Source organism: Loxodonta africana, chromosome 17 (assembly GCF_030014295.1).
Source record: "Loxodonta africana isolate mLoxAfr1 chromosome 17, mLoxAfr1.hap2, whole genome shotgun sequence".
In the NCBI taxonomy this organism is placed as follows: domain Eukaryota; kingdom Metazoa; phylum Chordata; class Mammalia; order Proboscidea; family Elephantidae; genus Loxodonta; species Loxodonta africana.
The window spans coordinates 4,091,899-4,118,623 of record NC_087358.1 but is presented as its reverse complement, the minus strand read 5'-3'; the positions used below and the strand labels follow the sequence as shown (position 1 = coordinate 4,118,623).

At 46.0% G+C, this 26,725-nt stretch overlaps 1 protein-coding gene across 2 annotated transcripts in view; it reads right to left on the bottom strand.

Annotated features, from left to right (window-relative positions):
• The window catches only part of STARD13 (StAR related lipid transfer domain containing 13), a 218,184-nt gene that overhangs the window by 3,257 nt on the left and 188,202 nt on the right, over nt 1-26,725 (bottom strand). Inside the window, exons 6-12 of one of the 2 annotated variants that reach the window (XM_003409453.4) lie at nt 26,006-26,179; nt 23,851-24,010; nt 14,327-14,525; nt 10,348-10,558; nt 9,313-9,427; nt 7,487-7,708; nt 6,008-6,225 (exon numbers count right to left, since the gene is read on the bottom strand). In XM_003409453.4, the coding sequence (XP_003409501.2) occupies nt 6,008-6,225; nt 7,487-7,708; nt 9,313-9,427; nt 10,348-10,558; nt 14,327-14,525; nt 23,851-24,010; nt 26,006-26,179 (1,299 nt within the window). The remainder of the gene's footprint in view (nt 1-6,007; nt 6,226-7,486; nt 7,709-9,312; nt 9,428-10,347; nt 10,559-14,326; nt 14,526-23,850; nt 24,011-26,005; nt 26,180-26,725) is intronic. The other variant, XM_010589364.3, reaches the window with a different exon arrangement.

Sequence of the window (26,725 nt, the reverse complement as noted above, 5' to 3'; positions counted from 1 at the left end):
ATAGTTGTTTGGATAACGGTAATGGTTTCCAAAGGAGCAATGGTGGTGCAGCGGTTAAGCATTCAGCTGCTAACCGAAAGGCTGGGGGTTTGAACCCACCAGCAGCTCCATGGGTGAAAGGCCTGGCAATCTGTTCCATAAAGATTACAGCCTAGGAAACTGTATGGGGCAGTTCTACCCTATCACACGGGGTTGCTGTGAGTCAAAATTGACTTGATGGCAATGGGTTTGTTTTGGTTTGGTTTGGAATGGTTTCCATGTAGTCCCTGGGGGTACAAACAGTTAACATGCTTGACTGCTATCGGAAAGGCTGAAGCTTCAAGTCCACCCAGAGGTTCCTCAGAAGAAAAACTGGGTGATCTACTTCCTAAAAATCAGTCATTGTAAACCCTCTGACACACATGGGGTTGCCAGGAGTCAGAATCAACTCAATGGCATCTGGTTGGTTGTTGCTGTTGAATGGTTTCCTTCCTTAAGTGCATGTAAAGCTTGAACAATGCAGTTGAAAAGAAGAGTGTCGGCTCTTGGGCCTGGACGCCAGGAATGGTCTCACAGCTCTCCAAGGTGATGCTGGGGAGGCTCCTGCCGTATTGAAGAGGTGGCCTTGTACAGCTGGAATTAGGATTCATTCATTCAATTCATTCAACAAATGTCTATTGAGCAGGTGGCCAGCTGGGCGCTGGGAAGGTGGCACTGAGGACACAGGAGAGGCCCAGCCCGCAAGAGGCATAGCTGCTCAAACAGAACGTGGGTGCACCGTGGGTCCAGACACTCTGGGATCACTCTGGGGATGGGGCACAGGTGGGGGAGGTGACCTGGAGGAGGGGATGCTTGATTCAAGTCTGACAGGATAAACCAACCAGTGGTGTTCACGTTGAAGAAAACACAGTGGGGCCCCCTAGCTACCTTCAAGTATCTGACGCCTGTTGCTGTCAAGGTGATTATAACTCATAGTGGCCCCCCGTCACAGGGTAGAACTGCCCCATAGGGTTTCCAAGGCTGTAATATGCATTGATTGATGAAGATCAAAGACTACAGCCTTCAGTATGGATTACACCTTAACATAAAGAAAACAAAAATTCTCACAACTGGACCAATAAGCAACATCATGCTAAATGGAGAAAACATTGAAGTTGTAAAGGATTTCATTTTACTTGGATCCACAATCAACAGCCATGGACGCAGCAGTCAAGAAATCAAATGACACATTGCATTGGGCAAATCTGCTGCAAAAGACCTCTTTAAAGTGTTCAAAAGCAAAGATGTCACCTTGAGGACTAAGGTGCACCTGAACCAAGCCGTGGTGTTTTCAGTCACCTCATATGCATGTGAAAGCTGGACAATGAATAAGGAAGACCAAAGAAGAGCTGATGCCTTTGAATTATGGTGTTGGTGAAGAATAACGAAAATATCATGGACTTCCAGAAGAATGAACAAATATGTCTGAGAAGAAGTACAGCCAAAATGCTCCTTAGAAGGGAGGAATGGTGAGACTTTGTCTAATGTACTTTGGATATATTATCAGGAGGGGTAATCCCTGAAGAAGGACCTCATGCATGGTAAAGTAGAGGGTCAGCAAAAAAGAGGAAGATCCTCAATGAGATGGACCGAGACAGTCGCTGCAACAACGGACTCGAGCATAACAAAGATTGTGAGAATGGCTCAGGACCAGGCAGTGTTTCATTCTGTTGTACATAGGATTGCTATGAGTAGGAACTGACTCAACAGCACCTAACAACAACAACAACATTTATGGAAGCAGACTGCCACATCTTTCCCCCACAGATTGATTTGTGAATTCAAACTGCTGACCTTTAGGTTTGCAGCTGAGCACTCAGCCACTGCACCACCAGGGCTCCCTTCAAGTACCTGAGTGGCTCTTGAGTGAGAGAAGTAAATTTCGTCTAATGGGCTCCAGAAGGTATGCTTTACTTCCGTATAGATAATAGCTGTCTAACTGTGTGTGTCACCACACATGGAGTGGGCTGTCTCTGGAGGCAGTGAGTTCCTTGTTCCTGAACTATCCAAGCATGTTGTTGTTCTTAGGTGCCATTAAGTTGATTCCGATTCACAGCGACCCCATATGACAGAGTAGAACTGCCCTGAAGGGTTTCCAAGGAACGGCTGGTAGATTCGAACTGCTGACCTTTTGATTAGCAGCCAAGCTCTCAACCACTGCGCCACCAGGGCTCCAAGAGAACCATATAATTAAGAGAAAATCAACCCTTAAAAGTCAAGGTACTTGAGTATCAACCCAAATTCCGATAGTATTCTTTAACGAGATGGTAAAATTAATCACCAACTTTATGTGGAAAGGAAAGAGGTCCTGGATAAACAACAAAGTAGGAGGCCTCACATTGCCTCATCTCAGAACCTTCTATACCACCACAGTAGTCCAAACAGCCTGGTACTGGTACAACAACAGATACACAGACCAATGGAACAGAATTGAGAACCCAGATGTAAATCTATCCAACTATAGCAGCTGATATTTGACAAAGGGCCAAAATCTGTTAAATGGGGAAAAGACAGTCTTTTTAACAATGGTGCCGGCATAACTGGATGTCCACCTGTGAAAAAATGAAACAGGACCCATACCTCACACCATGTACAAAAACTAACTCAAAATAGATCAAAGCCCTAAATATAAAACCTAAAGCAATAAAGATCATGGGAGAAAAAATAGGGACAATGCTAGGGGCCCTAATACATGGCATAAATAGTATACAAACCATAACTAACAACGTACAAACACCAGAAGAGAAACTAGATAACTGGGAGCTCCCAAAAATCAAACAGCTATGCTCACCAAAAGACTTTACCCAAAGAGTAAAAAGAGAACCTACAGGCTGGGAAAAAGTTTTTGGCTACAAAATATTTGACAGGGGTCTAATCTCTAAAATTCATAGAATACTTCAACAACAAAAAGACAAATAATCCAATAAAAAAAATGGGCAAAGGATATGAACAGGCACTTCACCAAAGCAGCAGCTAGCTTACACATGAGGAAATCCTCATGTTCATTAGCCATTAGAGAAATGTAAATCAAAACTACAATGAGATACTATTTTTCCCAGACAATACTCCACTAATTAAAAAAAAAAAAAAAGGAAACAACAGAAAATAATAAATGCTGGAGAAGTTGCATGGAGATTGGAACTCTTATGCACTGCTGGTAGGAATGTAAAATGGTACAAACACTATGGAAGAAGATATGAAAACTCTTTAAAAAGCTAGAAATAGAAATACCATACAATCCAGTAATCCCACTCCTAGAAATATATCCTAGGGAAATAAGAGAAGTCAAGCAAATAGACATAGGCACACCCATGTTCACTGCAGCATTGTTCACTACAGCAAAAAGATGGAAACAATCTAAGTGTCCATCAACAGATGAATGGACAAATTATGGTATATACACACAATGGAATACTGTGCATAAAGAACAATGATGAATCTGCAGAACATCTCACAACATGGATGAATCTGGAGGGCACTATGCTGAGTGTAATAAGTCAATCACAAAAGGACAAATACTGTATGAGACCACTATTATAAAAACTCAAGAAAAAGTTAACACACAGAAAACAACATTCTTTAATGGTTACAAGGAGGTGGGTGGGGAGAACTCACTAACTAGACAATAGACAAGTGTCAACTTTGGTGAAGGGAAAGACAACACACAATATAGGGGACACCAGCACAACTTGACCAAGGCAAAGTCATAGACGTTTCCTAGGCACATCCAAACACCTTGAGGGACCATGTTGTTGGCGTGGAGGGCTGGGGCCAGAGTATTGGTGGACATCTAGGTCAACTGGCATAACATAGCTCATGAAGAAAATTTTCTACATCCTATTTTGGTGAGTAGAATCTGGGGTCTTAAAAGCTTGTGAGTGGCCATCTAAGATATATCTATTGATTCCATCCCATCTGGAGCAAAGGGGAATGAAGAAAACCAAAAGCAGAAGGAAAACATTAGTCCAAAGAACTAATGGACCATATGAACCACAGCCTCCGCTAGCCTGAGCCCAGAAGAACTAGATGGTACCCAGCTACTACCACTGATAGCTCTGACAGGAATCACAATAGAGGGTTCTGGACAGAGCAGGAGAAAAATGTAGAACAAAATTCAAATTCACAAAAACAGACCAGGTCTCCAGGTTTGACAAAGACTGGTGAAACCCTCAAGACTATGGCCCTTGGACACCCTGCTAGCCCACTTTTCTGACAAAGATTAGATAGGCCTATAAAACACACAATAACACATGTGAGAAACGTGCTTCGTGCTTCTTAGTTCAATCAAATATACTAGACGAAATGGGCAACTCCTACCCAAAAGCAAGGGGAGAAGGACAGGAAATCTGGACCCAATGTGGAAAGAGGGAGGGTGCTGTCACCTTTTGAGGACTGCAACTGATGTCACAAAACAATATGTGTATAGATTTTTGAATAAGAAACTAACTTGACCTGTAAACTTTCACCTAAAGCTTAATTATAAAATAAATAAATAAAATAGTACGTAATGATGAACCAGAAAAAAGTAAATAAATAAAAGTCAAGGTACCAAGACCAATTCCAAAGGCATAATCCCTTGTGAAAAGCAACCTTTAGTTTGCCACCAAAACTAATCTCATGGAGAAAGTATTTTAAATATCCATTTGGCAATTTCACTAGTCATTCCTTTTACACTGCTAATCTCTGAGGGGAGAAAGTGCTTGTTTGTTATCAGTAATCAATATAGAAAAGAACTGGATGGTGCTTGCCTACCAGTCCTGATCGTTTTGATCAAAGAGGCTGTAGAAGAATCCTGATCCAAAGGGGGAAAAATGCAGAAGAGAATTTCAAATTCTCAATGGAATCCATACTTTCTGGAGCCATATGAGCTGGATAAAACCCTGAAACCATTGCCCCGAGATAATCTTTAAACTTTGAACCAAAACTGTTAGCTGAAGACTTCTTTGAACCGAAAGTTAGTTTATCTTAATAAGTAGAGTATGTCCGCCTTGAGCATGGTACTCTTTTAAAGAACTATCTATATGGGATCAAATTGACAACAGCAACTCGAAAGGTTAGATGAGAAGCTTAGGGGGCAGTGAGTTTAAGTCAATGGTGATGAAACAATTCGGAGAAGGATAGCGAGAACGTTGGCACAACTTGAAGAATGATCAATGTCACTGAGTTGTACATGTAGAAATTGTTGAAATGGTGTATGACTGTGTATATTTTCACCAAAAACAAAGAAAAAAGATATATTGCTCTAATTACATCTTATTCAAGTTCTTTGGTAGCCTCCATTGATATTCTTCCTGATGGAATACTGACTTAGCATCCCGTTTCTACTGCACCAACTTCAAAACGAGGGTGGGACATCGCATTCCACACCCAGACAGCAGGGGTCTGGAACCCAACCCAGGGATCAATCAGAAGCGGTATTTCAACAGCAGACAGAGTCAGCATGCCTGTCAGATCCTGGAATCTGTGCACATTCGAGAGTCCCACCTGGCTCCAGGCCTTCCAGGCTGTGCCACAGCTCCATCCTCAACAACTAGCTGTGAGCATTTATGTTCACACAAAGGAGTTCGTATAACACTCAAAACTCGAGAGTAACACAAACTGAAGACGTGCTTTCCTGGGGGTGGTGGGCGGGGGCAAGGAAAAATTAGGGCAAAAAGAGCCAGTCAGGCTCAATTGGCTGAATTTGGCAGCAAATGCAACGGGACAAACGGCAGCTATTCTTGGGCCTCTGTTTTGAGGAAACGAGCAATATTTATAGCCTAATAAAATGTGTGCACCACCTGAGTGGGGCCATGAAAGAGCCCCGGCAGGCAGAGCTGTGAACTGGGTGACAGAGGCAGGAAGTCAGCAGAAAGGCAGCAAGCTCTCCTGGGGTGAAGTCGCCCGGCTGTGGGGAGTGGAGCGTGAATTTAGGGGGTGGAACGGTGAAGCGCCTGAACTGCATCTCTCCTGCGCCCTGGGCGCACAGCACCACACAACCCAGGCTTACCTGAGGACCACGAAGTCCCTGGACGGGTGGGGGGGCATGCTGTTCAGCACATACTGGTAGACCTCCGTTTGCTTGTCCAGCGCTTCCACCACCTTCCACTGCACAAAGTCCTCATCCCAGAGGTGCCGCTCTCTCAGCACCCGGTTCAGGACGACCGAGGGGGGTGCTTCCACCTCCACAGATGCCTTCCACAGCTTCAGCGGGTGCCTGTCGCCCACCTAGGGAGGATATTGCCCAAGAGCTGCTCAGAGGTGACCCGGTCCACAGAAACCCACTGTGCCTCTTCAGGCATTCAAAAAGCCACCAGTTATGTAACTTGAAACTGATTCTGCGTGCCTCAGTTTTAAAATTAAAAAATGTTAATCCTTGATGCTTAAAATAATAATAAATAACCCCAAGCCCCACCACCCACACACACAGTGGTTACTATGCCGCAGGCGCCGCCCTAACCCATTTGGTTTTTAAACAGTCCTTCTCTGACAGTGAGGAGTCTCGATGCTGCAAACAGTTAATGCGCTCAGCTGCTACCTGAAAAGTTGGAGGTTTGAATCCACGCAGAGGTGCCTTGGAAGAAAGGCCTGGCTATCTACTTCCGAACAATCAGCCATTGAAAACTCCATGGAGCACAGTTGTGCTCTGACACACACACCATTGACTGGATGGCAACTGGTTTTCTGACAGTGATACTATCATCCTGCCCATTTCACAAAGGAGAAAACTGAGGCACAGGGAGGCATATGAGTGGCCCAGGATCACACAGCTAAGTGGCAGAGACAGGACTGGGATCCAAGCAGCCTGGCTCCATGGTCTGTATTTTTATTATTTGGGACAGGGGTGCCTCACAGTCTCCAGGCTGGTGTTTTACCTGTTTATGCGCCTACACTGTTCGTGCGGCTACCCTGTATACAGAACCAAAACCAATCAGTTGCTGTCAAGTCCCTTCTGACTCATGGTGACCCCCTGTGTCCAGAGTGGAACGGCGCTCCATAGGGTTTTCAAGGCTGCAACCTTTTGTAAGTACAGGTGGTCCCCGACTCACGTATTTGAGTTATGACGAGCCCCAGTTACAATGGTTTTTTTTTTTTGATGTATTTTTTTATGTATGTATTAAAATTATCAATAAGTTTATATGTAATGTTTCCAACCCCCAAAGACAAATAAAGATCAGATTTATAAAGATACGGATAATAAAAGGTAATAATAATGAAAACAAACAAAAAAAAGAGGTATTCAACTTAATGTCAGAACTGACTTCTGATGGAATTGTCAGAACAGAACCTCCTTGTAAGTCAGGGCTATCTGTAGATCACCAGGCCTTTCTTCCAAGGTGCCTCTGGTTGGACTCGACCCACCAGCCTTTTGGTTAGCAGCTGAGCACTTAACCATTTGAGCCATCCAGGGACTATTAAAAGAAAAAAAAGGTCCCTGGTGGTTAGAGTGGGCCTCTGGGGGGTACTTTTTTCCAAGCCCTGAGATCACCTTTTTGAAAGCAAGGTCTGTATTGTCTATACTGGGACAGATGACCCATCCTTTGAACTTCTCCTTGGCTTCTTTCTGGAGGCCCTGGACCAGATGCTCCAGGTACGCATGGAATGTCGCTCCGCTCTCCTCCAGATGCTTCCCCAGGTCTTCCAGAGTTGGAGAATGGATTTCAGCCTCCATGTATGAGCTTCGTGACTGTGCTATCATCTCATGAGGGACCTGAACCAACAGATGCACAGAAAGTCACACAGAGTTGAAGAAATGCTGAGACTAATAAAGAAAGCAAAGTCATTTCACCAACAACAACACATGAAGACCACTGAAGACACCATGGACTGCCAGAAGAACAAACAAATCTGTTTTGGAAGAAGTACAGCCAGAATGCTCCTCAGAAGCAAGGATGGTGAGACTTTGTCTCACACACTTTGGACATATTATCAGGAGGGACCAGTCTCTGGAGGACATCATGCTTGGTAAAGTAGAAGGTCAGTGACAAAGAGGAAGTCCCTCAAAGAGATGGACTGACACAGTGGTCACAACGATGGGCTCAAACATAGCAACAGCTGTGAGGATGGTGCAGGACTGCGTAGTGTTTCATTCTGTTGTACACAGGGTTGCTGTGAGTTGGAACCAACTTGATAGCACCTAACAACTGCGAGGTATAAGCAACAGGCTTGTGCCACAGGGGAAGAGACGTTTGCTGAAGATCCATGCCCAGGGTCGGAGGTGCCTTCTCAAGGTCAGGAAGTACAAGCGTATTTCTGAGGTTTTATTTACAGTGACACCTTTGAGAGCCAGACCTCGACAAGACTGCCTTGTTTTTCCAGGTCTCACAAGTTTTCCGCCTTTGACAGGGTGCAGTCTTATCACTTTTGTTACTCTCTGTTAGTGGAAAATATTTAAGTTTTCCTTGTCTGACAGGTTTCTGCCTTAAACAGGGTTCGGCTTTCACAGGTTTTACTGTATTATTCAAACACTGCAATGACCTCCCATTCATCCTTTCCAATTGCCTTCGATTTTACTTCGAAAGTATTTTTTTTCATTTTGGCAACATGTGGGCTCAGAAGGTTTTACTAGCTGTCAATAGAGACAAACAGACCTGTTAATTGAAACATTAAATATGACTTCAAAATGTTGTTATTGTTGTTGTTAGGTGCCATGGAGTCGTCTTCGACTCACTGAAACACTGCCAGGTCCTGTGCCATCCTCACAATCGTTCGTTAAGCTTGAGCCCATCGTTACAGCCACTGTGTCAATCCAACTCATTGAGGGTCTTCCTCTTTTTCACTGACCCTCTACTTTACCAAGCATGATATCCTTCTTCAGGGACTGGTCCCTCCTGACAACATGTCCAAAAGTATGTGAGGCAAAATCTTGCCGTCCTCTCTTTCAAGGAGCCTTACCTTTTTAGCACACTTTGCCCATGTACAAATGCCAATTCTACCACAAAAAGTATGCCCCAAGTCCAGTCCACTCACTTCTTTAACATCCCTCTGGCTGTATTCGTGAGCTCACGCACACACACACAGACACGGCACCTAATCAAGTCCCGAGGTAAAGTCAAACATAACATAATCGGTAGATTGGCCTCGAACCTGGCAACCAAAGATGATACAACTGATTTGGTGAAAACCACCATCATGGTAACCCTCAGCATCTTGAAACTGACTGTACATGTGCTGGGGGCAAAGACCACAGCTACCAAAAGTCTTATCGTCACAAAATCAGGAGTAAACAAACACAGGCCACACGGGTGGCCACCCCAGCAAGCGTCTTCTCTAGTTATAGAAGCTTAAGAAAGACAGTGAGAGCCTTTTGCGCACCTCAAACAGCCGGTCGCACTCCACGATCATGTGGGCCAGCCCCTGTGCAGCGGCCAGGTTCTCGTTGAGGTCCTTCTGGTCTGGCTTCCCTGTGGCGTATTTTTTCTGTATGACTCTGTAATAGAATACGAGCGTCACAAGCAGACAGGAAACCCTTGTGTTTTCTCTGCATACCCAGCTGCGGCTCAGGGTCCACACTCTCTCATCTCCACATAAAAACAATGACCATGCATCACAGATGCCCTGGGCCAGGCTGGGGTCTGACAGCTCAGATCTAAACTCCCTGGGAAGGGACAAGGGCAGGAATACCTGCTGGTTGTTCACCTGCTTCTTAAAGCTTGAAACCACTTAACCGAAGGCACTTTGGTCTTAAACAAACCAAAAAAACAAAACGCAAAACCCTTTGCTGTGGAGTCGATTCCGACTCATAGCGACCCTATAGGACAGGGCAGAACTCCCCTATAGGGTTTCCAAGGAGCGGCTGGTGGATTTGAACTGCCGACCTTTGGGTTAGCAGCTGAGCTCTTAACCACTGTGCCACCAGGGCTCCTGGTCTTCAACAGACCCCTTTTATTAGAGATTATAAAATGCTACTTTCTTTTTTTCCCCTTCCCACTCACACAAATGAAACTCCTCAGGCTTCCTGGATCATCAAAGACATTGTCAACGTGGTGATAACATGGTAAATCTATGAATGTGAGCCACAGGAATCAGGCTGCCTTGAGACATTCTCTGTCATAACATGAGTGTTGACAAATCCTCAAGCAGCAACACAGCATGGAATTTTTTCCTTTTTAATAACTTAGTCCCTGGGTGGTACAAATGGTTAAGTGCTCGACTACTAACCAAAAGGGTGGCAGCTCGAATCGACCCAGAGGTGCTTCAGAAGAAAGGTCACAGCCACGAAAACCGAATGGGGCACAGCTCTACTCTACACACACGGGGTCACCACGAGTCGGAGCTCACTCGATGGCAGCTGGGTATCTTTGTGGGAACGCCTGGTAAGAGATTACTGCGTTGCTGAGGGAAACCCACCTTGGAGAGCTTTCTTTCTTCAATAAATTAAGATGAAAAAGGGAGGGGGCCAGACACACGGCCAGGTTCATGGGTGTCATCTGATTCTCCTCCACCAAGCTGACGACATCATGGAGGAAGCACAGCAGTGTCTGGAGGACCTCCCTGTTCTCGTCAGCCAGCAGCAAGATGGCGGCCTGCACTGCCTGCAGCTGCTGCTCTTTGGGGACGTCTGAGGAGAAGCGGGGGCCAGGTCATTAGAGGAAGCGCCGCAGAAAGAGCCAGTCTCCCTGGCGGCCAGGACACACTCAGAGACAGGTGAGACAACAGGGGTCAACGCCCACTGAGTGTGTACACATTCATGCAGGCACAGGTCAAGTGCCTGTCACCAATCTTCTCAGGCCTCTGAGACTCTGTGAGGTCAGCAGACACCCTTAGTGTCCTGATGTGGGAGAGCAGGAGACAGAGGAACAAAGAAGCAGCCACAGTGTTAGGCTCACAGGTAGCAAGAGGCAGAGCTGGGATCGGAACCCCGGAAGCGCAAACCCACAACCCAGCGTTGTAACCACTAGGCAGCACTGTCAGAAAGGAACAACGCTGCCCCCCGCTTTTCACGCTCTGAGCAGTCAGACCTGCTCACTGGGTTGAAACCAGACAACCGTTTAGCTTAACTGGTAAAAAAAAAAAAAAAGTTTGCCTTGTGCTCTTTTAAGATCTATCTATGTGGGATCAAATTGACAACAGCAACTCAAAAGGTTAGAGAAGAAACTTAGGGGGCAGTGCGTTCGTGTTAAGTGGGGAAGGATAACTGAGGAAAGGGTGGGGATGGTTGCCCGACTTGCAGAATGTAATCAGTGTCCCTGTATTGTACACGCAGAAACTGTTGAGCTGGTGCATGTTCTGCTGTGTACACTTTCAACAACAACAAAGAAAAAGCAGTTCTGATGACTGACTCCACGGTAGACACAAGGTTGGCTGCCTGCTAATAACCTTTCTCTCCTTCTTCCTTGCCAAGAAAACACACGTTTTGTGCAGCTAAGGGCTGCAGTGGGTCTGGTCTGGGAAGACGGACGTCTCCTCTAGTTCCAGGAGACGAACCATGTTGGCCTAAACAAAAAATAATCATCCCACTCTCCTTTCTAGTGATTGGTTTAGGGGAACACGACACTATGGACCATTTCTGGCCAGCGGGACCAAGCAAAATGCTAGGAGCTTCGGCAAGATGTTTCTCCCTGTTAAAAAGAGACAGAGACGCCCTTGAGCCTTCCTCTTGCCTTTGAACGTGATTCTGAGCAGGTGTGATAATTATATACTGTGGTGATCATCTTGTGATCGTAGGGGGAAGCCAAGAGAATTGCAAAGGGGCTGACTTCAGCCTTGGCATCGTTGAGATGCTGAGTTCGCCAGCTCTGGAATTATTTAAAATTCCAGATTTCTTGTCTTGTGAGATGATAAAATGTCCTTATTGCTTAAACCACTGTTGGCTGGACTTTTGGCTGGGCCTTTTACAGTGGAAAGTATCCTACCTGGTATGTCCTTGAATAGCACTGGAGGGTTCTCCAGTGCTTAAGGAATCAAGTGTCAACTCTTTACCCAAATACTCAATGCCCTTCCTTGGCATGGTCCCCAGATAATTTTTCAGTGCCATTTTGTGTTGTGTTACATGTTTACGTACACGCAAGCCAAACAGATACCCTGGATTTCCTGACAGGCCCGTGTGATCTGCTGCACCCAGAATGTATACCCCATACACCTCAACCTTTAGCTGTCATGTCCTCCACCAGGTCATCCCCAACTCATCCTCCTTGGACTTTTTTTTCCTTTGGAAACTTTCTTATGGAACTTCTCCAACCTTGTATAGCAGTTATTTATGTACTTGTCTTATCTCCCTCTGCTGTGAGATCTTCAGAGTCAGTCTTGCCCATCCATGCCCTCTGTGGTGTTCAACACGGCGCCCTGTGCACACATGTCGCTCAGTAAATGTTTGCTCAGGTAGAATCCCTGGACGGCACCAATAGTTAACATGCTTGGCTGCTCATGAAAGGGTTGGAGGTCCCCGTCCACCTAGAGCTGCCTCAGAAGAAAGGCCTGGCAATCTACTTTTGAAAAATCAGCTGTTGAAATTCCTATGGAACACAGTTCTACTCTGACACACCTGTGGCTGCCATGAGGCAGAGTCCATTTGATGGCACCTGTTTTTTTCTTCTTTTTGTTTGACCTGGTTTCTTGCTATTGAGTCTCAGAAAGGGTGATAGGCATTTCTCTTGTGGAAATAACCTGGCTTCAGCCTTAGACTAGTGCCAACCTCAGCCTGAGAGCTCATTAAAGAATCAAGTCTGATGACTCCAAACGCCAAAGGAGGCATAACTGAAAAATGAGTGTCAATGCTCACGGCAACAACGTCATCAGCTCCCCGCATTTAGGCTCTAGAGTTGCATATGATCAATTAACCTGTTCACTGTGCTTAGGAGCCCTGGCGGTGCTGCTAACTGAAAGGTTGACAGTTCGAACCCACCCACTGTTCTGGGGAAGAAAGAAGTGGCAGTCTGCTTCTTGGAAACCCTGTGGGACAGTTCTACTCTGTCACATGGGGTCACTATGAGTGGGAATTAATGGCAACGGGTTTGGTTTTATTATTCACTTTGCCATGATATTATTTACCCAGTTGGTCACCAGCTTATGCTGTTTTTCCCACTGGTGCTGATGACAATACCTTCTGAACCTGCAACACTGTGGACCCTTTATACACACCGAGGGCAGGACACACCGAGGGCAGGACTCTCTACAGTGATCTTCTCCAAAATGGATCAGCTCCACACTGAGGCCCATTCCAGGCATGTTTTATTGAAAAAATGTAGAGTCCATGGGACAACTGTTTTTTTTTCTCTAAAGAACTGGGATTTGTGCCAACAAAATGTCCTAATTATAACATGAAATCTAGAAAAGAGTCATGTGTCTGTTTCTAATATCCCTCTTTGCAACTACTTGTAGTCAGATGTGCTTTTTAATCAATAATTGTTATTTTTAACGATTATTTTAATTATAGGGACTTTGCTGAGAAATATCAGTTTAATATCACTTAAAAAATTCCAAGTGCAAGTATAGACTACTCAAATTAAGCTTAAGCCTTGATTTGGTTTGCTCACTTTTGACCAGTTAAAATACCTTGTTTCACTTTTTTTTTTATTTTGAATCATTTTAATACATTTGACTTTGAATTGCCTATATCCCAAGGAATTGCTTATTTTTTTAATTAAATAAGTTTCAATAAATACCTACATACAAAATAAATTCCATGTGTCTTCGTCATATTTTAAACTTGCTGAAAGTTAATTTTAGATCTTATACAAAACCTTACTGAGAAGGATGATCTTGCTGTTGAATGCAGAAAAAAATGGCCTGGAAATTTCCATGTGAATCAGTAAACAACGGTTACTTCTGGAGTGGAGAGGAGGATTATAACTTTTATATACTTCTTCATGGATTTATGAATTACTTGTATAATTAGAACTCTAGACAGATAGCAGGTAGAGGGATGGATGGATGAATGGCTGTGGATAGACAGACAGACAGTGGATGGATGGATGGATGGATGGATACATAGATAGTAGATGGATGGAGGGATGGGTGGATGGATGGATAGATAGTGGATGGATGGATAGATAGAGAGTAGATGGATGGCTGGATGGCTGGATGGCTAGATGATAGATGGTAGGTAGACAAATGGATGGATGGCTAGATGATAGTAGATAGATGAATGGGTGGATGGATGGATAGATAGTAGATGGATGGCTGGATGGACAGATGATAGATGGTAGATAGATGAATGGATGGATGGATAGATGATGGATAGATGATGGATAGTAGACAGATGAATGGTTGGATGGATAGAGAGTAGATGGATGGCTGGATGGCTGGCTGGATAGGTAGACAGACATAGCAAGCAAGTGCACCACTGAGGTTCCTCATGTGAATGGTGATCTACAAGATGTCAACTCACACTGGTAAATGTGGAGGAAGGTGTCGCTGAGCTTGTTGGTGAAGAGTGGCTCTGGGAGGTCCCGGAAGAACTGTTTCACCATGTCCGCCACGTCGTAAGCTGACTGGTCTTCATAGCTGACGTTCTCAGGGAAGTTCTCATTCATCTGGCGTAATGCTTGGATCCGAGACTTCACTCCCGACTTTCGGAAAAGGCCCACCTGAAACAAGCCACACGACCATGTCAGCCAGGCCACCTTTCCCCAGACACCCTCCCAGGGTGAGCACTGTGGGTGCCAGGGGAAGGCATGGGGTCAGAATGGGGTGAGCTGGAACTGCATCCAAACTAGTAACTGTGATTGACTGGCTTAGCCACTTTGGGCAGGTCACCCTCTGGACATTCACTTCGTTCTTCTGTAAAATGAAGATAAAAATAATGCCTGCTGCACAGCGCCGCTGTGGAGATTAAACGAGAAACTACAGGTGAATCTGTTTTCCAATGTGTTAGGTCTTACATAATACTTATTATAATACTGTGGACTTCATTGCTTTACTCATTTATCCAACAAATAATTGATGAATCTGCCTGCCACCCATCAGCCATACTTATAGCTACTCTAAGGGGCCCTAGTGGCACAAAGAGTTAAGCACTCGGCTGCCAACAGAAAGGCTGGTGACCCAGCGGCTCTGCGGGAGAAAGACCTGGTGGTCTGCTGCCATGAAGATTACAGCCTAGAAAACTCGAAGGAGCAGTCCTACTCCGTCCTGTAGGGTCGCTATGAGTCAGAAGGAGCTCCAGGGCAACGGGTGTGATTTTGTTACACCTGTGGGTGTTATTCCATTTGGGAACGGGCTTTTCTTTGTTCTGTTACTGAGGGCCTATCAGTGTGGGGTGTGTCTTAAACCAATCGATTTTGAGATATAAAAGGAGCGGATTAGGCACAGAAGCAAGCAAGGAGGAACTGGGGAAAATACATGCCGCAGGGAGATCTCCAAGAAGAAGCTGAGACAAGGACTTCCCCCAGAGTGGACAGACAAGAGAAAGCCTTCCTCCAGAGCTGGTGCCCTAAATTAGGACTTCTAGCCACCTAGACTGTGAGAAAATAAATGTCGCTTCCTTAGGGCTCCCCAACTGTGGTATCTCTGTTACAGCAGCACTAGGAAACCAAGATGCCAACAAAGACTGAACTTTTCTGGAAGCCCCGGCTTGTTGTGAAATAAGGCTTCTGCTATTTTTAAACGCCTGTGGGGCTTTGACCCTCAACGTCCACTTCTCTCATTCCTCAAGGGCTGGCAGGTGGGCCCACTTGCACAAAGCGAGGTGTGGACATTCCTGAGTGGCCAGACAGACAGGCGGTGGCCACCAGGGATCCCCTTCCTATCCCAGAAGCAGGGAGTGTCAGGTGGTCTCCCCAGCCACTCTCAGCTCAAGCTCTTTTGACTTTTGTAACAAAGGAGAAGCAACGCTAATTCTTTCAAACTGCAGCAGCAGCAAGGGAAGAATTCCAAGTAACTGGAGAACCCTCAGGTTTTTGAACATGTCAGCCGAACGCACTGAAGGGGAAATTGTATCCTGCTACTCTTTTTTTTTTTTTTTTGTGGCAATAAAAACAGAATTCTTAGTAATGCCTCCTTGCATTCCAAGGCTTCTCACTCTGATTCCACAGGTCAGGATAATCAGGCCTATTGTCCCATAAAATGGTAATTACTTCCTCTTTTATTCTTTAAGTTGGGAATGTTTTCGAGAATGCAAAACTTGGCCCTACTTGGGTAGCCTTCCATGAATGACCTAAAGAACATCTATCTTCCTCTGGTAGCAGCTCCACGTGCTTAGGGGACACTGAGCTTCTCTCAAGGGCGATGGAAGGCCTGGAAACGGAGGGTGGTGATGCCGTACTACACGAAGACGGTGACTAACGTCACTCGACTGTACCGGTGAGGGGTGTTGAAGTGGCAGGTGTTTTGTTGCAGATATATTTTCGCAATTAAAAAAGCCACATGGGATGAAAGCACATACTGTCGAAAGAAAAATCAAGGCTGTCAAATGGGTTATTACCACAGTGAGAGCACATCTTCAGGTTGTTTATATCCATTACCTGGCGGCAAAGTGGTTAAAGGTGCTTGGCTGCTAACCGAAAGGTCGGCGGTTCAAACCCACCAGTTGCTCCGCAGAGAAAGATGTGACAATTGCCTCCCGTAAAGATTCTAAAGCCAAACCTGTTGTCATGGAGTCGATTCCGACTCATAGCAACCCTACAGGACAGGGTAGAACTGCCCCATGGGGTTTCCTAGGCTGCAGTCTTTACAGAAGCTGACGGCCACATCGTTCTCCCACTGAGCAGCTGGTTGGTTAGAACCACCGACCTTTCAGTTAGCAGCTGAGTGCTTAACCACTGTGCCATCAGGGCTCCTCACATAAAGATGACAGCCTTGGAAACCCTATGGGGCAGTTCTACTCTGTCATATAAGGTCGCTATGAGTCAGAATCGACTCAATGGCACCCAACAACAACAAGAATCTTTCTGATCCTGGAAGCTGGCCCGGCACTGTGCCCTAGGCCTCTGCAGCACTGTAGTTCTCAGATCTAAATACCGGGAAGGTGAACTCTTGAGTGTGACTCACAAATACTTATCCTCACATGACCTGGTATGGGGAGTCCTAGTGGCGCAGTGGCTAAGCACTCCACTGCTAGTAGAAAGGTCAGCAGTTCAAAACTCCACCAGCCACTCTGCAGGAGAAAGATGTGGCATCTGCTCCCATAAAGATTACAACCTTGGAGGCCCTATGGGGCAGCTGTACTCTGTCCTACAGGGTCGCTATGAGTTGGAATTGATTGGATGGCAACGGGGTGGTTTTTGAGTTGGCACGATTCTGTTTGAGACGGACTCCTAGTGATTTTTTTTTAGTACTGAAGAACTTTGGATCGGGAACTATAAAAGGAATGAAACAGGCAAGTTTTTGTGGCTCATCTGCAGAGCTTGCGTCTCCTTTGTCTGCCGCGTCTGTCTGGCTTTGTTTCTGGGTGTCCACCGCCTGACTGCACACACATTCCTGGGTGGTTTTACTTGTACTGTTCTCTTTCCAAGTCTCCCTCTAGTTTCAGCAAATAGTGTTATTTTAATGATATTAGACTTGTCTGTAGCACTTCGGCAGCCAGCTCGGAGCTGTTTGTTTGAACTCAGATCTCACAGGGTGTCCAGAGGATCATCGGGTATTTATTTGTTGTGCCTCAAATCCTGCTAGTAACCTTCCCACCCCACCCCTGTCTTCCAAGGGAGGTGAGAAATTCTGTGGGTTCTGTGGATTTCTCGCTGGGAGTGCAGAAAGAAATCTCTTTCCTAAACATAATAAAATCAGTAACCAGCTGCCATGGAGTCGACTCTGACTCATGGTGACCCCATGTGTGTCAGAGTAGAGCTGTGCTCCATAGGGTTTTCTTCTGAGGTGCCTCTGGGTAGACGTGAATCTCCGTCCTTTCAGTTGGCAGCCAAGGGCTTATCATTTCATCACCCAAGGACTTCATTATAAAAAATCAACACCCGTCGCTGAGTTGATTCACACTTACAGTGACCCCATGTGTGTCAAAGTAGAACTGGTCTGTAGGGTTTTCAATGTTGGATATTATCAGAAGTAGATGGCCAGGCCTTTCTTCTGAGGTGTCTCTGGGTGGACTGGAACTTCCAATTTTTAGGTTTGCACCCAAGCATGTTAACTGTTGGCTTCACCGGAGGACTCCTGATAAAGGAAATGTAGTCTGACATTAGAGTGGACGCCCAATGTAGTAGTTGAGGATGGCTGAGTGGAAAGACGGAAGATATGACTGCACAGAGGAACCAACAGAGACTGGAACCACCTGCTTCCTGACTTCTTGCTGTTCCTACTGCTTAAGCCCATGGTGACTCCACGTGTCACGAGTTTGCTGCTGTTAAATGCCTTGAGTTGGTTCTGGCTCATAGTGACCCACGTACAACAGAATGAAATGCTGCCTGGTCCTGCGCCATCCCCACAGTTGTTGCTATGTTTGACCCCATTGTTGCAGCCACTGTGTCAATCCATCTCACCGAGGGTCTTCTTCTTCTTCACTGACGCTTTACTTTTCCAAGCATGATGTCCTTCTCTACGGACTGACTGATCCTTCCTGATAACATGTCCAACGTATGTGAGACAAAGTCTTGCCATCTTGGCTTCTATGGAGCATTCTGGCTGTACTTCTTCCAAGACAGATTTGTTTGTTCTTCTTGCCAGTCCACGGAATATTCAATATTCTTTCCCATCACCATAATTCAAAGGCCTCAATTCTTCTTCAGTCTTCCTTTTTCATTGTCCAGCTTTTGTATGCATATGAGGCGATTGAAAACACCATGGCTTGGGTCAGACTCACCTTAGTCCTCAAGGTGACATCTTTGCTTTTTCAAAGAGATCTTTTGAAGTAGATCTGCCCAAGGCAATATGTTGTTTGATTTCTTGACTGCTGTTTGAGCTTAAACAATAGGAAATGGGGTCACCATGAATGGAAATAGACTGGATGGCAACTGGTTTGGCTTTTTGGTTTACTGTCTAAGCCATTTTGGGTTCGTCTTCTGTTACTTGAAGAGGATGGCATCCAGAATACAGTAGGTACGGTATCTTCTTCTTAGGGTACAGAGCCCCTGAGAAAAGGTCCTGGGGCTAGAGAAAAACTCCTTTTATGCCGAACAGGTTTCAGTGGAGCTTCCAGACTAACACAGACTAGGAAGAAAGGCCAGGTGATCTCCTTCTGAAAATCAGCCAGTGATCACAAAGGTCCAATCCCGCTGTGCATGAGGTCGACTTCAGTTGGGGGCAACTTGATGGCAGCTAACGACAACAAACCCACTGTGTGGTGTCATGTGTAACCACCAAGAACTATTCAAAAAGTTTTGAAAACAGAGATAGAAGTTTGCATTTTGACTAGAGGCTTTTTTCCAGGTTAAAAAAAAAAAAACGAAGAACGGAAGAAACATTTTTAAAAATCTGCTGCTTCTGAGGGCGTCGTCCTCTCTACACAGATGGAAGGCGGTTCCAAGGATTGTGGAACGGCCTCCCTGCGTCTCAGTTCTCCCAGCCGAGGGTGGGCAGTCGGGGTGGGCACTGGGTTTAACGCTGTCATCACTTTGAAATTCGTAATAATTTATGGACAAGGGGGCCCACGTTTTCAGATCGCACTGTCGTCGTTAGGTGCCATGGAGTCAATTTTCAGCTCATATTGACCCCATGTGACAGAGTAGAACTTCCCCACAGGGTTTTCTAGGTTGTAATCTTTACCTGGTGGTGTAGTGGTTAAGAGCTGGGCTGTTAACCAAAAGGTCGGCAGTTCAAATCCATCAAGTGCTCCTTGGAAACCCTATGGGGTGGTTCTACTCTGTCCTACAGGGTCCCTGTGAGTCCGAATCAACTCAACGGCAATGGGTTTGATTTGCTTTTTTAAAATCTTTATGGGAGCAAATTGCCAGGTCCTTCTGTGGAACCACCGGGTGAATGGGAACCACCAACCTTTTGGTTAGCAGCTGAATGCTTAACCATTTTCCTTCTGCTCTAACCCACCTTTAAAGCTCGGCTCCAATGACCCTCTGTACAATGGGGAGAATGGTGGTTAGCAATGCAAGATTTAGTACATAGTGGGGCTGATTCTGTTACGTCTAGGTTGCATTTCCCGGTTGGTACAGGGCATTTTCTAAGCATTTCTCTTGTAAGATCTCTCTCTTTTTAAGAACAATTTCTACGTGTCGATTTCAGCAACACTGACTACACTCTTCACGTGGTACAACCATCACTGCCATCCTTTCCCAATTGTTCTACCGCCGTTAACATGAGCTTAGGGCCCCCGGCAGCAACCCCCCCCCACACCCCTGGTGACCACTAAAAATCTTTGGTTTCCATATATTTGCTTATTTTATAGAAGTGAGATCATACAGTATTTGCCCTTTTGGGACTGACTCATTTCACTTAGCATGATGTTTTCCAGGTTCATCCATGTTGGGCATCAGGACTTCATTTCTCTTTATGGCTGAGTGACGTTCCATTGTGTGTATGGACCACATTTTGTTCATCCATTCGTCTGTGGACAGACACTTGGGGTGCTTCCACCTTTTGGCAATTGTAAATAGTGCTGCAATGAACACTGGTGTATGTGTGCCTGTTCATATCCCTGCCTTCAGGTCTTTTGGGCACGTACCCAGGAGTGGAATTGCTGGGTAATACAGTAGCTCCAAAATGTGTCCACAAGTTCTTTGATACTTCTCCCTTCAAGAGGTGGGGTTTAATTCCCCTCCCCTGAGTGTTGGCTGTATTTAGTGACTCCAGTGGCCTGTGGTAGCCATCCATACTAGCATGCTTCAGGACTTCATTTCTCTTTATGGCTGAATAATACTTCATTGTATGGATATACCGCGTGTTGTTCATCCACTCATCTGTTGGTGGACACTTGAGTTGTTTCTACTCTTTGGCTACTGTGAACAGTGGGTGCAGTGACCAATGAGGCGCTGGTTTCTCTGGCTCTTTTTAAAGATAAACAGATGGCCATGAACCTTTCCTTGGTCTTGTCTTTCTCCTCTCTTTCCTTTGTCCTCCACCTAACAACCAAGCTACAGAAACAGGAGAATGCTAAGAATAATTTCGGTAGGGAACCCCGGAGCAGCCCTCGTTTTATCTGTGCTAGACGACAGGGATGTGGTAACCAGGCATGGGGCGAAGGCCACTTGTGCTAAGCACTATCTTCCCAGCGTAATTAGGCTTTTAAAACTCACGGCTCCATTAGCAGATTTGAGCAGGCGTGTGCCATTGGAATTCCAATCTTGTCTAAATGATATGAAATCTCCACGTGGCACCCTGTGGCTGCTAATCCCCTTCGGTACTTAATGATGTTTATCATAACTGCCATTTCCTCTTCCTCAGACGTGTGCTTCACCTGACGAGAAAGGCTGGTTTCATGCAGAAAGAGAAAGGTTCTCGAACGCTGAAGGTGGCAGTTCTCACCTGGAGCTCTGCAGGGGCCTCGAGCCTTAGTATCCATCAGGAGCCGGTGTCACCTCTCCTGTGCACGGGTGATTTAGGGCAGAAATAAAGCTTCTCAGCCAGGAGGCCAGGCTCCTCTCACGCATTGCCGAGCCTGAGCACAAATAGTTCCTAGCTGAAGGAGCTGTGTCCTCGTTTCGCGTGTGGCCAGCTGCAGGGCTGCAGGGAGGCTGTGGCGAGCTTCATCACCCACAGCCACTCCGCCCGGAGTGTGTGCGCTGAGAGCGCAGCGCTGCTCCGAGCCCCTGCGGCTGCGGTCAACGCCCGCGATGGCTGCTTACGCTTAACATGAATGCGCAGACATATTTGTGGAATCAATGACCGCATTTCTTAGCATGGGAACTAAGCCATCTGTCAAACTGAAACTGTTGCTGGGTGCCATCGAGTTGATTGTGACTCATAGAGACCTCACGTGGCAGAGTCGAACTGCCCCATAGGGTTTCTGGGCTGCCGTCTTTACGGAAGCAGATCACCAGGTCTTTCTCCCCCGGAGCTGCTGGGTGGGCTCCAACCGACGACCTTTCAGTTAGCAGCCAAGCGCTTAACCTCTGAGCCACCAGGGCTCCTTAACTGCCACTTCTGCTGCCTTATAAAGTAGCAACCGGCTGTTGTGAAAGTCCCGTTGACATTCTACAAAGGCTGCCAGATTCTTACTTTCTTCTTGTTTTTATTGTTGTAAGAATATATATAACGCATTTGCCAATTCGGCGTTTTTCGGGTTTATAACTGAGTGATAGCGATTGCAGTCATCACACTCTGCAACCATCATCCATGATCGCCGACACAATTCAGGATCTTCCTTTTGACGGACGCAGAGAGAGGAAGCCTTATTCACTGTTGCTACATTTAGAATCGGTATTTATGCTCCTGAAACGAGCCTTACTTCCTATAAAGCTTTGCTGCACATGGCTTTTCAACTGCAGAACACCAGAGAGGTACACCGTGGCATCCTCCTGGGTTTGGTAAATGGTGACGGGTTCGGTGAGGAAGCAGGACAAGCCAGTGAGAAGGGACTGAAGAGGTGTCAGTGCCCACCGAAGGAGCCCTGGAGCCCTCTTTGGTTAAGAGCTATGGCTGCTAACCAAAAGGTCGGCAGTTCAGATCTACCAGCCGCTCCTTGGAAACATTATGGGACAGTTCTGCTCTGTCCTATAGAGTTGCTATGAGTTGGAATGGAATCGACTTGACGGCGAAGAGGTTTTTTGTTTTTTAATAGGGTTTTCTAGGCTGTAATTTTTTTTTTTTAGGCTGTAATTTTTATGGAAGCAGACTGTCATGTCTTTCTCCTGTGGAGTGACTGGTGGGTTCGAACCTCTGACCTTTTGGTTAGCAGCCGAATGATTAACCAGTGCACCACCAGGGCTCCTTCCACAGGGACTAGAGCCTTGGAACCCCTATTAAGCAGTTGTACTCTGTCGCATAGGGTCGCTATGAGTAGGAATCAACTCAACAGTACACAATAACAACAACAAGTTATAATTAAAGGTAATCAATAAGAAAATTAAAGCAAAGGGAAAGTGGGGGTGGGAACAGTAGGTGAATCTAGCAATGAGGTTAACGTATAAAATTCACGCCAAAATATTATGTACGTCTTCTACCGGCATACCGAAATTCGGCCCTAAGCGTCCTACTAGCCAATACAGAGAGGAAAATACTCGTTGAATATTGGTCCCTAAATAAAAACAGAGAAGTTGCTCAAAGGAAACACAAGGTTTCCAAGTGCTGGGACCTGTCACAGAAGGGACACTCCATTATGTAATGACCAACATAAGTTGTGTAGGACCCCTCAATGTTGGAAATGGCATCACCCCGAAGTTTCCTGGGGAGAAGCAAGTCTAATGGGGCAGCAGAAAACAGTGGTGAGAACTTTGGCTCTGCAGCCAGACAGATCTCAAAGCAAGTGTTAGCTCCATCACTGCTACCTGTGTGATCATACTGTCTAGGGTTGTTGTTGGGTGCCGTCACGTTGATTTCAGCTCATGGCAGCCCCATGTGACAGAGTAGAATGGCCCCATGGGGTTTTCTAGGCTGTAAATCTTTAGAGGAGCAGATCACCAGGTCTTTTTCCTGCAGAGCTGCTGGGTGGGTTCGAACCGCTGACCTCTGGATTAGTAGCTGAGCTCTTAACCGTTTCCACCAGGGCTTTTGGTGATCCTTACCACCAGCTTAGTTTTCTAATCCACTGTCTGTCTAGCCTGTGTTCTGACCATGCAAAACTATATGCAAGTTTCTTAAAGCTGTATTATTTTACTTTTCCCATCTGTGGCTGCAAGCCACCTGGAATAAATTCTTTGTGTCTATTCTCTCCAATACCTAGGCTGTAATCTTTACAGGGGAAGAGTGCCAGGTCTTTCTCCCTTGGAGCGTCTGAGTGGATTTGAACCGCTGGCCTTTCAGTTAGCAGTGGAGTGCTTAACCGCTGTGCCACTAGGCCTCCTTTCTCTGCCAGTGAGCAGGACTAACTCAGTCTGGCATCCCATAAATCCAAGCCCATTTGGGGATTTGTGGCCGTACCTGATCGAGGCAGTTGCTGCGCAGATACCTCAGTGCTTGCTGAATGCTCCGAGGCAGGGGCTGCCCCGTTCTCTGGACGTGAACTATGAGAGGAACGCCAAAGACAGTCTTGTCTTTGTAATCGGGAACTTTCATCCTCTTCATGAACTTTGGCATGGACCTAGAATTCACAGAAACCGGGTCATGCAAGCCTCCTGGGACACACGATGGGGAGAGGCTGTGAAAGCAAGCAAGAGGGAAGCCAAGCTTTGGTTGGAACGCCCGGCAGGCCCCAGAGGACTCAGCCTTTCTCTCTTGACTAATCGTATTACGGTCTGGGGCTATGTGTGCCCTGTGTGCTGTTAGCTCCAACTATTAAATAGCATGATTTGCGTTGTTGTTGTTAGGTGCCGTCAAGTCGGTTCCGGCTCACAGTGACCCCAGGGGACAGAGTAGAACTGCCTCATAGGTTTTCTTACACTGTCCTTGTTATGGGAGCAGATCACCGAGTCCTTCTCCTGGGGAGCCACTGGGGGGGTCTGAACCACTGACCTTTTGGTCAGCAGCCAGTTGCTTAACTGTTGCGCCACCAAGACTCCTTATGATTCACGTTAGCAGAATGTATTTACAGCTCTGTTTTCAAGTTAAGTGGACAACTTTCCAATTTAATTGTGACTGATACATTTTTCAGATGATAAACACTTAAAGGGAAAAAAAAAAGTTGCTATTGAGTCGATTCCAACTCGTAGCAACCCCATGTGTTTCAGAGCGGAACTGTACCCTATAGGGTTTTTAATGCTCATTGTTCACAAGCAGATTGCCCGAATTTTCTTCTGAGGCACCTCTGGGTGAACTCAAACCTCCAACCTGTTGGTTAGCAGCCAAAGGTGTTAACCGTTTGTACCACCCAGGAGTTCCAGACATTTAAAGTCCTCAAGAAAATGCATGACAAAACCAAAAGAGGAAGGATAAATTTGGCTGGGGTGAGGGAAAGAGGAGAGCAGAGAAGACGGAACACATTTCTTGGCTGTGTCCTGACTTTGTAGAACTAGCTACTGTTTCTTAAAATGACATATTAATAAGCAAGTATATATTCATTTGACCAAATAATTTAGAACCTTCTAAAATATTTTACAAAGCATTATCAATTCCTTTATAAAATAATACATATCGTAGAACAATTTCTGATACTTTTTGTATTTTTTTCAAATACATCCAATCATCTAAAACAGGTCCAGAGTCAAGTTCTGACATTTTTATTGATTCCTTGTATCGACTCCTTATTAGAAAGGTTCTCTGAGGGTCTTGGTTTTATTTGCCAGTGAAATAAAAGCAGAACTATCTGAATAATTAAATGCTCCATGAATGAATCAATGCTCCAGGTGCTGAGCGCTGCACCAAGCCGCAGGCACAAGTGACAGATATTCCGTCGCCAACTGCCATACTTATTTTATGGCAAGTTTGTTTTTAATTCCTCTGCTCACATTAATCATCCTCTCCTAGTCCTTTTTCTTTCTCAGGGCCTGATTGCCATGCCTGGCGACCAACCAAGAGCTGCAGATAAACAGGCTTCCTGGAGGCTCTGTCACGCCAGGCTTGGCGGCCGGAGGCCCGGGGGCTGCTGCAGACGGCCAGGCACAGCTCTGAGCGTGGATTTCAGGGCACTGTCGAACCAAATCAAATCAAACTTGCTGCCCTCAAGTTGATTCCAACTCATGACGACCCCACATGTTACAGAGTCAAACTGAGCTCTATAGGGTTTTCTTGGCTGTAGCCCTGGTGGCGCAGTGGTTAAGCACTTGGCTGCTAACCGAAAGGCTTGCAGTGCTCCCAGGGAGAAAGACCTAGTGATTTGCTCCTGTAAAGATCACAGCCTAGAAAACCCTACGGGGCAGCTCTACTCTGTCACATGGAGTCGCTATGAATTGGAATTGACTTGATGGCACCTAACAACAACAATAATCTTTAAGGAAGCAGATCGCCAGACCTTTTTTCCATGCTGCTGGGTGGGTTTGTATGGGGAGGAAACCATTTTTGCCACCCAGGGACCTCAGGGGATTGTCAGTGAAGGTAAAGAGCAGGCTCTTCAGAATTCAGAACAGAAACGCAGAGGCTTTGGCAAGATCACACCAGACCCTCAAAGGACTGATTGGCCCCGAGTGAGCGTGATACGCACCACGTCCAGCCGTGCTTGTTTGACATGGAGTACTTCTCCATGGTGGCCGTCAGGCGCAGCAGGGAGAACCGCTGCAGCAGGTTGAGCTGGCCGGCCGTCTGGCTGCTGATGAGACGGGACGCTGTGGACAGCTGGGGCTGGTGCGAGAGCTGGAAACTGCTCCACCGGAGATGCCTTTACCAGAAAGACCGCCAGAGAAGCCAGTCACAGAGGTCAGGTTATTGCAAAGTACGAGACATCGCTAACTCATTGGAATGCGTTCAGAGCCAAGAAGACCACAGAACAAATGGGACAGAAGACACAAATATCTAGAGAATAAATGGATCAAGCCTGATCAACCTGGAGAAGGTCATTTTATCTGTTTCACTGGGAGGCTTAAGTAAGCTATGTAATGAAGTTTGTTTGCTTGTTTGTGTCCTTGTTCCCAAATTGTTGAAGCAGTTTAGATTGACAGAGAGCAAGAGGGAGATAGAGAGGAAGAGAAAGAGAGGAGAGAGAGGAAACAGAGAGAAGAAAGACAGACAAGGAGAGAGAGAGAGAGAAGGGAGAGGAGAAAGAGGGAGGGAAGAGAGAAAGAGAGGGAGAGAGAAACAAAGAGTGAGCGGAGACAGGGAGTGAGTTCTCAAATTTTGGCGGCTCTAGAAAGCTCCATCTGTATGTTGCTGCAATGGCCCTGAAGTGGCGTCACAGATAAAGCCCGTGCCTGTACTGACGGCACAT